The sequence below is a fragment of the Pseudopipra pipra genome, chromosome 2 (assembly GCF_036250125.1).
Source record: "Pseudopipra pipra isolate bDixPip1 chromosome 2, bDixPip1.hap1, whole genome shotgun sequence".
Lineage (NCBI taxonomy): Eukaryota > Metazoa > Chordata > Aves > Passeriformes > Pipridae > Pseudopipra > Pseudopipra pipra.
Genome location: NC_087550.1, coordinates 88,810,888 through 88,825,405, shown reverse-complemented (window position 1 = coordinate 88,825,405; position 14,518 = coordinate 88,810,888). Strand labels below are relative to the sequence as shown.

The following is a 14,518-nucleotide window of genomic DNA, read 5'->3' as shown; positions in this document are numbered from 1 at the left end:
CTGGGTTATCACAGAGCTGCCACCAGCTTGGCTGTGCCAGCTTGTCTGACCCGCTCCTCGCACAGGCCAGCCTTGGCCTCTCTTAAAACATTAAGATACAAGCTTAGAGCACAAGCTCAGTTAGCTGTTGCTGCTAAAAACATATCATAGCAAATGTCGAGTTTTAGAAGGAATGTCTGCAATTGGACAGACCTTAAATAAGTGTTACATTAGTTGACTTGATACATCCTAACTCTGGGAAGCTACACAAGTCTAACCCCTAGTGAGGAGAGAACACTTCTCACAGGACTTCTTACCAAAAGATTTATGCTGTGTGAGATGAGTAGTCGATGGGATTTTCAATCCAAGCAATTCTGCAATTTAAATCAGTTGGAAAGAGAAAGCCAAAAGACAGTCTTAACCTTGCATTACTGATCTTGTACTTCCTAAAAATTTGAGAAGCAGATTTAAAACAGCTTTAATTTATCAATCAGCATTAAATTGGAACTAGTCAGCTTTTCCAGTTACTTTCCTTTTCAGTCTCAAGGCTGAGAGCAGCTATTCTACTATCAGCTTAAAATAATAGTTATGTGGACTCCTTCCCCAGTTTCCCCAGCACCAGGCATTTAACCATGTGAATGGTACTACCCCTCTATGCTTTAGAAGGAAGACACTATTTTAACTTCGGCAGCCACAGAGCAACTGCCTATGCAAGTTTGGAAGTGGGAAGAGGCTCATGCCTTGGGTTTTTATGGAAGCAATGGCACCATCTTTCCTCTGTGAAATTTTCTCACAAGCATGAAATAGGTGTGGTATTTCAGCTACTGATGGCATGATTCTGGAAATATTCAGTGATCTGAATGGCTCAGAGAGAGTACCACTCTGAGCCTACAGCACCCAACACTTCATTTCTGCCATGTAACAATAAACCTTTAGCAGTTTCTAGACATCAAGACAGACTTTCTCTTACTCACTAAAACTGCCATGCGCTTTCAGGAGTTGTATCCAGCTCCTATGAGGTCTTACACAGTGAACAAAGGGCAAAACAAGGAAGTTACTTACCTTGATACAAGTTGACTTGAGTTATACACAAAAAGTTTTGGGCACAAAACTGCGAGTGGCAGATTAATACTTAAATTTGCTGTGAAATGCTAGGTATTATTTATATTCTCTCTGGAATTAGAGCCTGAATCTCAGGACATACATAAAACATACAAAGTTTAACCATAGTCATAAATAGTGTAACGTGTAACACATTTCACAAACTTTAACACGTGTATCAGAAAAATCCTTATTTATTGTTTAAATGCATAAAATGCTATTTATAATGTATTACATAATCCAGAGATTTAAGTTTAAAATAGACAATTAGTATAGAACGCTGGCACAAGGGGTTTTTTGCCACTTTATTTTGACGTTTTCATTTCTGATGGATTTTCCCCCGTGTCTAGTGTCTTCAGCAATCTGAAGAGGCCAGCTGCTTCTCGTATCCGACTGAACTCAATACAGAATGCTTGCACTTCTATAAACAAGTCCTGTACATTAATAATTTTGTTTCTGATTAAAGACTGAAGAAAGACACAAACAAGACGTACCAGGCGGTTCTGAAACAAAAGAGACATGGTTTCATAATCCAAATAAATGTCTGCAGCTTAGTCAGATAAAGGACTGTTGGCCCTCAGCAGTGCAAGTGAGGCATTTCAGGAGCAGTTTAGCTTCATCAGCTATCTGCTGCTTCAGCTTTTTCAATGAAAAAATTGAATCCTCTGCTTTATAGTTCTGTACTTCAGGATACAGGAGCTTTCTCAAGATTAATCCCATGTATATATGACGCACCAGACCCACCTATGCACTGCACTTAATTTGTTATGTAATCTCTGAATAAAGGCAGAAAGAAAGGATAATAGTTGAAGATGATGTCATCATTTGGGTCTTGCTTAGTCTTACTTTCTACAATAACACTATAAAAAAAAAAAATGAACAAGCTTCTATCTCAAAATTCCCATCACATTATCAAGGCACTCCAGATGGGAAGTGACAGAAACGGAACTGATTCCAAACTTCCTTCATGGAAAGTGCTCTGCTGCTGAATTAGCACATGACCCTCTTGCTCTATCTTAGAAGGAAAGACAGTTCCAGGGACACCTAATCCAAGAATATGCCTCAGAGTTTATGGCTCACTTCCTGCCTGATCCAATGAAAAGAGGGGATCTTGGAAGTGTTCCTCCTTAAGAGCTGCTTAGGTAACACCTTGAAGAGCATGCTAGGAGTTGGGAAGTGAAGGCCAAGGAACTGGCACCTACAATTTGTCATACACAGATCCAGTCACTACTCTGCTTTACACAGAGCACGTTCTTCCCCGAGGACAAAAGCAGATCTTTATTGTTAAGTGGTCTCATACTACTTCATATTACAAGAAAGAGCTGAACCCAAACCTTTCTCTAAAAGCAACTATATACATGTATGATGTTTATCAGACAGAACTGAAGGGCTTGATAGATTAAGTGTCCACAGCATTTAAGATTATTTGACACTAAATATAAGCTATCAGCTTTTTTTTTTTCAGGAACTGAGTTTAATACTGCAAAATTTGCTACCTGTAACAAGAGAATTCAGAAACTGAACAACCGATTTCCTTCACTGCAATCAAAAGGCATCATGCTTTCTCTGCAATACAAGTTAGTTACAAGAGTAACTTTAATAATTGAGGAACATGAAACTCGGAGCAAAAGACCAAATGCAAGATACTGGCTGACTCCCAGTCTCTGAGGATCATTTCCAATAGTAGTTTTGTACCATACTTTTCAAACAAAACATCTTATGTCTGTGAGGCCTTATACACATTAAGAAAGTGTTAGATCTCCCAAGCTCTGCATGCTGCTTAGGGATGAGTATGTGTTCCTTGACCCTCTATTCTTTTGTCCCACGTGTGCCTGAAGCACAGCTCCTACATGGTCTCTTTGAGCACGAGCCCCTTTGAGCACAGTGTCCCACTCTGGGCATATTCTCAGCTGCAGTCCAGGTCTGCTGCTAGTTTCCTGTTCCACTACCAAATGTAATAGGCACAGCTGCTATTCAGCAGGTCACAGGTCAAGTCACTCGTGTGTTTGGCCGAGTCTCAAAGCAGAGAAGCATCAGAAACCACCAGAAGATAACAAATGGTTAGTCACCATCTGGAAGGGTGCCAAGAACAAGACAGAAGGAGGGTTGCTGCTATCTCAAACCCCACTGCAACCCCACTCTCTGTACCGTGCACACTTTTCATCTCTGTAGCTTAAGGATATAGTAGAGCTGGAGAAAGCATGAGAGAAGGACACCAAAAAAGCTTAAGGAACAGCTGCCTTGTTGCAAGAGAATAACGAGGCTGCAGTTCTTCAGTATCGAGAGGAAAAAGCTGAGGCAGGATTTGGTCAAGATTCACAAAGCCTTGGGTAAACTAAACATGGAACTATTTTTCACCAATGACGTACCCAAGAAAAGAAGTTCTACTGGTCACTTGGTGAAACCAACAGATCAGGAGAGAAGGAAGTACCTCACACAGCACACAGACAACCCTGCATGCTGAAGGTGTGGAAACCTCCCCAGGTTTCCCCTGATCCTCCCCAGTCAGGGATCCTTAAAACGGCTACGACTTGCATGCTGGTACTGAAGGAGTATGACAGGCTTGTGAAGTAGAGTATGGTCTTAGGAAGACAAAAGACCTGCAAGCTGTTACAGGTCACTATTGAAAAGCGAGACTTCCATGTGAGTTTTGTAACATCTCAGAGGTCTGGAAGTGTTGGGCACACTTGTATAGAAAACAAGCTTGAAGCTTGAAACTAAGCAGAAGGCAAACTAATACTGGGGGAGAAAAAAAAGGGTGAGTAACAGATAAACCTTTTGGATGTAAGAACCCCAGTCACATAAAACTGCAGTTTTGCCAGGAAGAAATGTATGACGTCTACAGAAAAACAGGGAACAGTAATTACCTGTGAAGTCTTATAAAAAAAGTGAAGAACCATCTGTTAAACACTATGTTAACTGTGTTAGGAAAGAAAATGTGCCTTTGAAATAAAGAAACAGACAGAATAACTTGATGCTTATCAGCCTTATAAAATCACAGCACATATTAAACAGAGCAATATATGGGACACTTTTTCCAAACCAATTTATTCAAGTACTCACCTGCATATATTTGTCTTTAATCTGTTCACAGGTGGAGATACAATTGGAGATATAAAGATGAATAAATTCAGGTGGGAGATCAACTGCAGTAGTAAGTCTGTTCAAATAAAAAACATCCAGTGGTTTATGAAACCATAATTCTAGTGATTCTCTTGCAAAACAAGTAAGTTAGACCTGTGATATTAGTTTATTCCCAGTCCTGTCATACAGAGCTTCCACAGACATTTCTACATATTTAAATTTCTTCATTAAGAGTCCAAAATATTTTATTTTAACTCTGACACACAAGCTGAGTTAGATTGGTTTCTGGTATATCTGACACAGCTACAAACATTACACAAATGAGTCAGTGACACTACTTTCCAATTTACAACGAGGCCCTCTAGCTGTCTTGAGTACCAAGGCTCTTTGCAATAAGCACTGCAATACCGTTTTGCTTATTCATATTTGAATTTCATGTACTGATTCTAGATGCTGAAATCCTTCCTTATGTATACAACTGGAATAACTCCTTTGTTACTGCAAAATATCAGTTCTTTAGTTCCTTCAGCTGTAAGTTTCAGTCCTAGTATCTGGAGCAATATGAATCTCTACAGTTAAAATAAGAGACCCTGACTAGATGAAAAAGTTAACTAAAGATTGATGATGCACGATAATCTCAGAAGCTTCTTACTACAGAAGAATTGGAGAACTATTGCATCAAAGAATGGTACTGGTGTATTTTTAAGGGTTAACAGCAAAGCACACCTATTTGTGTTTTAACAATACTGACTACCAATGTATTTGAGTTGCCACTGTTTCTTAACTGAAAGAGCAGTACAGCTCTTTTAAGATAACAACATACGCTAAATGTAGAACTTCCATAAGGTTACAACAGATTTTGACCCAAGTAAATCCAATCAGTCCTATCTCACGTAGTGAAAAGGGGGCAATAGGGAAAAAGGTGCATGGTTTAGTTTCAAGTGCAGTTTCAATTTTTTGTCTTATTTCACTTAAAAATCAGTGTCTCCCTGTTTGCACTGACAGTCATTTGTCAGCTTGATAGTTGTTCCTATGGTAGCTGTGCTGTGGGAGAACCAGCATGCCTGGTGGTGTAGCTATCCTGGGCATTCAGGGCAGTAACTGCTGTCAGTCTGCACCAGTAGGGAGGGATTTGTTTCAGGTATGTTTCTTTCCTCAAATGATATTTAAGTGCAATTTGACCCTGCTGCAAAAAGACTGCTGAAGAAGGCTGATTTGGTAGTTCACATTCAGTAATTGCCATTCAGAAATAGAAGAATGTAAGACAGATGTACTTCTGTAGTTTGTGGGGATTAGCTGTCTGAGAAGTTTTCCTATTTAAGGGGCTAGCATTCTGTTAAGAAAAGGGGTTGTATCAATATGCAAAAGTTCTCAATGAAAACAGGGCATGAACCTAAAGCAGGGCCACCATTTAACAATAACACCTTTTGTTCACTTAAGCTGCATCAAGAATGCAAATTGGGATTAGGCAGATTAGCCACATGGAATTAACTGTTTGTGGAGGATTCTCGCAATAGCTGCCCTTTGTCCCACTGTACTCTTCTATCTCCTACACAGGCATGCCTCAAGAAGGATCAAAATGAACATTTCCAGATGTCCTAATTAAACACAACTGCTCCCTCAGTCGGAAGAAAAGATGGAAGCTAGAGGTGAGGCTAAACTTTTAGGTATGAGAAAAAGAACATGAATTCTTGTGACCCATTAGAGGAGGTGTCAATCACTACAGTTCAAAAACATTTCTTCCATTCCTGTTACTTTTGGTAGTGTTTGGAATGCATCTAAATACAGCCCTGTGGCCAGCCTCACAATCACTTAGTAACTGTTCATTTATTTGTTTTATATACTTAACAAAACCTTGGTATATTTAAGATCATACTCACCGATTTACAACTTCCATTGAATGTAAGGACATGTCCATGTTGACCAAGACAGAAAAATACTCTGTTATTTGACTAGATTGCATTAGTTTCAGCAACATTTCTATAGCTACTAAAGGATTGTTTTCAACCAGGTCTGGCAATTTGGCAGGAGTGAGACCAATATGGTAAACAAGCTTGGGATCCTTTTCCAATTCTCCAAGGAGCTGTGAAGAAAAACCAAAAAAAAACAAAAACTCTCGGTTTGTTTTTCCTCAACTATTCATGTTACTGTTTGAAGAAACTACTATAATACATCTAAGATACAGGAGAATGATAACCCTTTAGATAGAGGCTTCTCAATTGAAAGAACACCAGAGGTCTACTTTAAAATTTCCATGTACAGACAACTGTGGCCATAAAACCTTTAATAAGGCATTTAGCAGTCTTTCATCAGTGGGTGGTAAAGAAGAGAGAAAAAAACCACATGAAAAGTTTCAGCCTTCTTTAGTTTCCTGTCCAGCAGAAGAAAATCTCAATTTCAGGTTCACTGTTGTCAGAATGAGTTCTGCAAATAAGGGTTATTTTATAGTGGTAGCATAATGATTATGAAGAAAAGCCCACTGCAATCAGGGGTAATATTATCAAATTGATAAAAAATAAATAATTTGGTGTTGGTATTTCTGAAATAATTATTTATCAACAGCTTCCACAGAAGCATGAATAACTCAGTTATATGAAGATTTTTCCATGCAGAAAAATATCGGTGTCACTTATTGATCAACTGTAACTACATCCAGTCACTGCTAGGAGTTTAAGGATTTCTTCCTAAATAATACAAACCCAAGTCAAAATTCTTGGTTTTTTACAGTTTGAAGTACTTGGAGTTTCCTGAATCCAAACATAGATCATTTAAAGTGCTCAAAGTTTTCTAAAACACATGAGTTAGACAGCTTGTTATGGAATCATTTTAGACAGCAAAGTGCATCATACTTACCTGTGTTTGCTGTGGGGAAGTCAAAGGACTTTTAAAAGCTTTTGCCATGATTCTTTTTATCTCCACTCCAGTGCTGTTCTTAACACACATTGATTTATCCCACTGAATTGTGTGATCTGGCTCGATGGGATTTAACCATGCCAATTCATCCTCACATATATGGAGTGGAGGCGGTGGTCGAATAAACTCTGGTCGGAAGTGACCTAAAATGGCAACAAAGTGAAATGTTTTCTTAGGCTGTGGGTGTTTGGTTTTACATCAGTACAAAAAGAATGCCCAAAGCCCCTATGTCTTTAAGCCACTATAACACTGAGAACAGCATTACAATCCTATTTGCCTCCCAGAAAAACATTTATTTATGATTTTTAGTGATACCATTACACATCAGTCTGTTTTTCCTCTTGATTCAGATCACTAAGTTACTGATCCCATGGTCTTTTCCCCCTCATGCTTCCTTGGGAGGTGTTACCAGCCAATGCAGATCTTAGTGCAGGGTCTAAGATCTGTTAGCCAACAGACGACGTGGGGAAGAGCTTGAAGACAGACTCCAGATTTTTCAAAGTCTGAAAATGTGAACGCTGTGGAATCTGATCTACAGATAGCCTGACAGTGCAGTTTTGTGCCGTTTCCTTCATCCTAACTCCCATTTCATACTTTTCAATTCCATTATATTTTATCTGAAGAAGTGGAATAACACAGCATGTTACGTTACAGAAACAAAGATGTGAAAATGCACATACTTTCTATAGGAGGTTTTGGTCCACTCACTAAGGCTTCTGTGATCTGGGAAGCAACAGAGCTGTCAAAACCAGAGTTGGAAGAATCTGGGTCAGGATCACTGAGAATGCTGGGGAAGCTGGCCTTGCTCTGTGTTGGCAACTCAGACTGGCGTTCTGAAAGAAGAATATTAAAGCATAAAATTGAAACAGAGGTGCCTTGAATACTAAAGGTAGAGAAAAACAAGCAGCTTTAAAGAAAAGAACAAGGTTAAAAAAAACCCCAGATAACATCAACATGCAATTTAGTACAGCATCAGGCAGCTAGTAGTGAGAGTGCCAGCTGACAGGCAAGGGACTGAAGTATGCAGCAAGGATAAAGAAGAAACAGAAACTAATCTTAGTCTTTGCTCTACCAAAGGTAAGTAACTGATGTAATCTGCATCCAAAAGCACATTATTAGGTTCCCATGCTACTCCTGAAAGAATTCACATGGTGTATCTAATTTTGTAATCATTTACTCTCAGAGCAGGAAAGTGAGAAATCTACATGGATCCATTCACAGAAGACAATGGTCATACTAGACCTGAAGTCAGCTATTCAAATTCACCCAACGCATTTCCGTGGCATTGCCTAACCTACTGCTGCATTCACTGTCAAGCCACAGTCAATGCTCCTATGGAAAACAGTGGAGTTTTAACTGTTATGTGATTCTAGAGAGATTGTCATCAAAGCAAACCTGAAAGGAGCTGAAAGTGTCCCTTTGAAGGCCAAACCATGGAACATAAACAAGTTACATAAAAATAATATTAAGGTTAGTATATACAGCCAAAGACTTGAAGAAAAAGTGGCCAGAAAGAAAATATGGAGGCTCAATACTCCCTCGCATTGTCAGATTTTTACATGCTCTTCTGTCACAATCTATCACTCTTCTGTATCTGAAGACTTGATGGCTAATCTTCTATGTACTATTTGGAGAGATCATGTTTTCCATTGCTTTGGCAAAAAAACTCCAAAGAACAAAAACCAGAAAAATCCTCACTACAGAAACACTACCCGACACTCCTCCCTCCCAGCCCATTAACACAGAACACCAGGAAGCAGATTAAGCCTTAAGCAATCTGAAGTCCAAAATTGTTGGTACCACACAAGAAATCCCTTGAAGAAGTTCTACATGAAACTAAACACCACTCCTTTTCCTGGCTAATTGAGTGTAGTGCTGTCATATTTTGTGTGCCCTAACACTTGTAAGCAAAGTGTGCTTGCTCCTTTCTGTGCAACCATGTTGATGCTTCCCAGCTTCCCACGCACGTGAACTATTTCATATGACTCCAACCAAATCTGCAAGAGATGCCGAAACTGTGAGTAACAAAAGGATCGTCAAAACAAAGTACCACCCAGTGCCTTTCTGTCCTACTTTACCCAACTATTTCAGATAATGCAAATATTTGCATATATACTCACCAAAGCAGCACACCTAGGGTATGTTTTTCTATTAAAGGCAACAACTAGCATACTTTTCAGTTATTTAAACAAAAAACCATTTTAAAGGCAAAGTCCAAATGAGCTGGTTAATAAAACATGTCTTCTACTTAATAAATTGTTTCAAACTCCATCTCCTGAGTACTTTCACTTAGCCACTGGACAGAAGGGCTGATTTAACAAATGAACTGCAGGAGTGAAGGGGAGACATTGGGTGGGTTTTTTCTGTTTTTTCATTTGTACTCTTGAACTTAAATTCACCAGTCAGTAAGTCACTAATTTGTTTTCAACCTCATAATCTGAAATTATTACTGATGCTTAACTAGAAATATTTCAATTCACAGATTTCAGAAGTCTGCCCAAGCCCTTAGTTATTTGCATTGAAGCTCAGTTCACCCTCACTGCTTTGAGAATTAGGGCTGAATCAATAGTTTCAGGTAAGCAGAAGTAAGAATTAGGTATTTAACAGAATAAGTAAGGTATTTAACAGAAAATAATATAGCACCTTAAACTACGACATTTAAATTTTAAAAATTTAAACTGAAAACAAACCCTGAGGTTCCTCTATGGAGGTTTTTTTTTTTCTTTTTACAGGTAAAAAGAAATTTCCTTTGATTCTTAAAGAAAGCTCTACAATGTATTAAAAACTTTAATACAGGTCAGTTACTCCCAGATCAAACAAGGGTTAGCAGTCACTTAGGAGTACTTTGCCAGGGGACCCATCCCTTCAACTAGGAGAATATTACATTTTTGATAGGATAACACACCACATCATTATAGGGCAATACCAATAATTGAATTAGTTCTCTGTATATCAAAGGGAGAAGAGAATAGAGCAAGTCTTAATACTCATTCCCAAAATGCTCTATCCACCATTCTATTTTTTCTTCTGGGAAGGGGAGATGGGAGGCAGATAAACACTAGAAATAAAAAAGAAAATCAAAAATAGAAATACTACCATACAGCTACAATTGTCACAGTGAGTTCAAGTTCAGAAGACAAACCAAGTGTTTTTCCTCCCTTTAAAAAACACAAGGATTGGAAAAGATAGAAAGCATTAACTTTTTCAATCAGTTTAAGTTATTTCAGTTGATTTTGCAGGTATATGCTAAAGCAAGTCAAAATCATCCTGCTCTAAATACCCCTCAATTCATCTCAGGGACGACAATTCTGAAGGGCTACCAAGTCTTCCAGTTGTTACATTCTGTGAAATATGGAGGAGGGAAGTGTAAACACAACACCACAAACATTGCATCTACTGTGCCATCATCCTACACCAGCTTCATCCTGCGTACTCAATCATTAGGAGAAATATACTGAGCACTTGTGAAAGAAATCACACTTTCCAAAACAAGCAAAATATTTATCTTCTAAGAAAGTGACTAGAGAGCAGACTCTAGGGAGTTCTAGGCAGTTCTAAGGAGCTCCAGCAAGAAGCCTGAGTAAAACAGCATAAACTTTTTCAGATGCAGCTGATTTTTTACATAACTCCTACTACTGCTCATAAGCAATTAGTTGTGCATGTTTACTGGATTATTTAAACAATTATACATGCACATCTCACAGGGTTTAATTTTGCAAAGCACCATCAATGACTTTGTATTGTACTTTCAGCCACCATTGACTTGTGTTTTAAAAAATAGCAAATTAAAATATATGGCCTGGAGTACCCATTCATCCAACTACCATTTTGAGGCTGCCCAGAGAAGCTGTGGATGCCCCATCCCTGGGAAGTGTTCAAGACCACGTTGGACAGGGCTTTGAACAACCTGGTGTAGTGGAAGCTCTCTCTACCCATGGCAGGGCAGTTGGAACTAGATGATCTTTAAGGTCCCTCCCAACCCAAACCATTCTCTTATCCTGTGATTTCATTTGTAATATGAACAAACTCTTCAGAAGGCAAACACAGTACCAAGGGCAAAACAAATAAAAACAAAGGAAAAAATCATCTCCAGGCTTCTTAAAGCATCACATATGTCTTATGGTAAAAATCAAGTTACCTGGAGTTTCACAAAATCTGAATTTGCTAAAGTATTCCGGAAAATACAGACAGGATGAACAGAACAAGAACCAGAAGGGTTTGTCTTGCCCATGATGATATGTTAGGGTGTTGAATCTGCATTTTCAAAAGATCCCACAGTCTGGAAATAGCAGCTAAGGAGGACACCAGAGGACATTTGTATGCTGTGAATGAGGGACAGTGTACCACAGCATCACAAGTCAATGTCAGAGTCTAGAGAAAAAAATTACAATACCGAGATACTACTGCAGGACAGAGAAAGTCTAAATAGTGCAATAAACCACATTGTACTGATACAGAAGTGGGATGGTCAGTTTTCAAGCAAGCAGATCTATTTGCACATACCTAGAGAAAAAAACCCAGTATTTTTTGGTGTTCAAACCGGCACCTTCTTCCCAACAATATATTTCAGATTAGCTCCAGATGTGACTCATCAGTCAATGTGACCTGAACAATCACATTCCTCCTCATGTTCTCCTGTCAAAGGATAAGCATCACATTGCTTTTCTTTTCAATCTAGCAAAAGTGGATCACTTTCCCACTCTTGAGCTAATGCTGCAAGATGTAACTTTATAATAAACTGATAACATAATTATAATAAGTAATAGTCAATTTGCCAGGTACAGCTGAAGTACTGGTACAAGACAGCAGTGTGACAGCTATGCTTTTTCTCTCACACTAGAAATATTGCAAAGGGTGAAAAGGGATAAAAATACAGAAAAAACACCCACAAAATAAAACAAAAAACTTCCACCCTTAAAAAAACCCAACAAACCACAAAGCTTTAGATTAACACCTTCCTATACTTGCAAAATGCTCTCATATTTAAGGCAGTGGCATACATGCTTAAAAAGCTACTGTTAAGGAGGATAAGAGCTAAGGTGTAACATCTGCTTGAAGTTTCTCCATGTGCTGGAACAAGGGCTTGAAGACACTACAGCACAGTTCAAACTTTTCCATATTTAGGACAGATGAGAGTGTTCCTCAGGTAACTCACAGTCATGGTACGATCACAGTTTCCATTCATAAGAGAACCACAGCCACAAACCTTCCTTACCTGCTAATGCCAGCTGAAGCCCGCTTATATCCACTGACTGGGCCATGTTCCCCACATCCATTGCAGCAATCTGCCGAGGAGTCTTCTTGAACAGCTCTCTAGGAGGGGCCAACATCAGTTGAGAAAGAAAGAATTTTTCTGGAGGAGTTATGGGAGGTAAGAAGCCTGTGGACACACAGTGAAAAACAATTCCTGGTTTTTAATGCAGGAGCATTAGCAGTTTCCATGTGCTTCTTGTATAACAAGCAAAACTAAAATGCAAACTGATGTATTATTTATGGCAAGGTCAGTGCAGCTGGAGAGTCTGTGTGCACACAGAAAATTGTTACCTACTCAGTTCCTAAAGCAATGCAAAATGCAGCACTACACTGATCACTGTTATGCGTCTTGACATCCAAATCTGAGGCTAAGTCACTCACAGTGGTTTATTCACACACTTTACAATCCAGACAACCAGTGAGCTACTAAGTATGACCCTACATCGCAATTCACAGAATCAGAGAATGGTTTGGGTCGGAAGGAACCTTAAAGACCATCTTGTTCCAATCCCTCTGCCACAGGCAGGAATACCTTCCATTAGACCAGGTTGCTCAGAACTCCATCCAGCCTGGTCTTGAACACTTCCAGGGATGGGGCATCCACAGCTTCTCTGGGCAACCTGTTCCACTGTCTCACCACCTGCACAGTAAAGAACTTTTTACTAATATCTAATCTAAACCTAGTCTCAGTTTGAAGCCATTCCCCCTTGTTCTGTCACTACAGGTCCTTGTAAAAAGGTCCATCTCCGTTTTTCTTATAGTCTCCCTTCAGGGATTGGAAGGCTGCAATGAGGTCACCCTGAAGTCTTCTCTTCTCCAGGCTGAACAAATCCAATTCTCTCAGCATTTCCTTGTACTGAGAGGTGCTCCATTCTCCTAATTAACTTGGTGGCCCTCCTCAGGACTCCCTCCAACAGGATATTTTTTTTAGAAACCGATTTAACACAATGCTGTCATACTTGTATTTACTGAAGAGGGGGAAAGTGTTTCATGTACTTGTCTCTAAGAGGTTTGTTTTACAGCTTCAAAGCTGTCAGAAACCTCTTATCACCTCCAGGTTTTTGTAATGGCTTTCTTCTAAAAAATTCTGTGTTATCACAGAATCAGTTAAGTTAGAAAAGACCTCTGAGATCATCAAGTCCAAACAACGACCAAACACCACCACGACAATTAGACCATGGCACTAAGTGCCATGTGCAGTCATTCCTTAAACACCTCCAGGGACGGCGACTCTACCACTTCCCTGGACAGTCTATTCCAATGTCACATCACCAACCCCCACCTGGCTACAACCTCCTTTCAGGTAGAGAGGAATAAGGTCTCCCCTGATCCTCCTCCTCTCCAGGCCAAACAGCTCCAGCTCCCTCAGACAGATGCAGAGCGCGGTGAGGTCCCTGTAGGCGGCCTGTCTGACACCGAGCCCGGAGCCGCCGGCCGTGCAGAACTCCCACGGCTTTTCCCGGGAGGGCCCCCGTGCCGCCCGTTGCCCCGGCGATGGGACACACCTGAGAGCGGGGTGCGCTCCGCCTCGTCGCCGCCGCGCTCGGGCGCGGGGTTGAGCAGGTGCGCGAAGACGGCGGCGAAGGGGTTGGCGGCGAGGGGCTCGGTGCGGTACATCTCCCACAGCAGGTACAGCGCGGTGAGCCGCTGCGCAGGGCTGGGCAGCAGGTCGGGCTGCTGCAGCAGCAGGACGAGCACCGAGCCCAGCCGGAAGTGCTCGGCCTTCCCGAAATAGTGGTGGAAGGCGCTGGAGAGCCCCTCGAAGGTGCTGCCGCCCGCCTCCTCCGACACGATGCTCAGCAGGCTCGACAGCTCCTTCGGCGACAGGCTCATCCTGCCGCCCGCCGCCGCCTCGCCCGCCTCCGCTCCCACCTGCGTGCCGAGCGCGGGGCTCCCGCCGCCCCCGGGCATCCGACCCCGACCGCCGGCCCGGCTCCACCACCGCTACCTGCGCTTTACGGCGCTGCCGTAAAGGCTATCGGGGCGTTCCGGGGGCGGCGGCGGGGCGGTGCGCGCGGCGGGGTCGCACCGGGATTGGCCCGGGCGGCCCCACGGGGGCGGGGCGTTGGCCCGCGCGGTCCCGCGGGGAGCCGGCGGGGGGCGCCGGCAGGGGGCGCGTGTCAGCGGCGGGGCCGGGCGGGAGGGGCTGTGGGGAGCGGGGAACGCGGCGGGGCCGGGCGGGAGGGGC

General features: G+C 41.5%; 1 protein-coding gene across 1 annotated transcript; it reads right to left on the bottom strand.

The window, feature by feature from the left end:
* Positions 1–1,256: 1,256 nt before the first annotated feature.
* CNOT11 (CCR4-NOT transcription complex subunit 11) lies at positions 1,257–14,291 on the bottom strand. Its single transcript, XM_064646301.1, has 7 exons — positions 13,836–14,291; positions 12,293–12,457; positions 7,758–7,910; positions 7,018–7,220; positions 6,045–6,247; positions 4,144–4,240; positions 1,257–1,583 (listed from the first exon to the last, which is right to left on the bottom strand). Exons 1-7 carry the CDS (start codon positions 14,239–14,241, stop codon positions 1,386–1,388), a joined length of 1,425 nt encoding a protein of 474 aa, XP_064502371.1. The 5' UTR covers positions 14,242–14,291; the 3' UTR covers positions 1,257–1,385.
* Between the last annotated feature and the right edge of the window lie 227 nt (positions 14,292–14,518).

Bases quoted from the DNA above. Each gene is read 5' to 3' on its own strand.
- CNOT11 (XM_064646301.1), bottom strand. From the start codon at position 14,241: ATGCCCGGGGGCGGCGGGAGCCCCGCGCTCGGCACGCAGGTGGGAGCG. The intron at 12,458-13,835 runs GTGTGTCCCATC...GTGTGTCCACAG, and splicing joins GGAGCGCACCCCGCTCTCAG to GCTTCTTACCTCCCATAACT. The intron at 6,248-7,017 runs GTAAGTATGATG...TTTTCTTCACAG, and splicing joins CTTCCCCACAGCAAACACAG to CTCCTTGGAGAATTGGAAAA.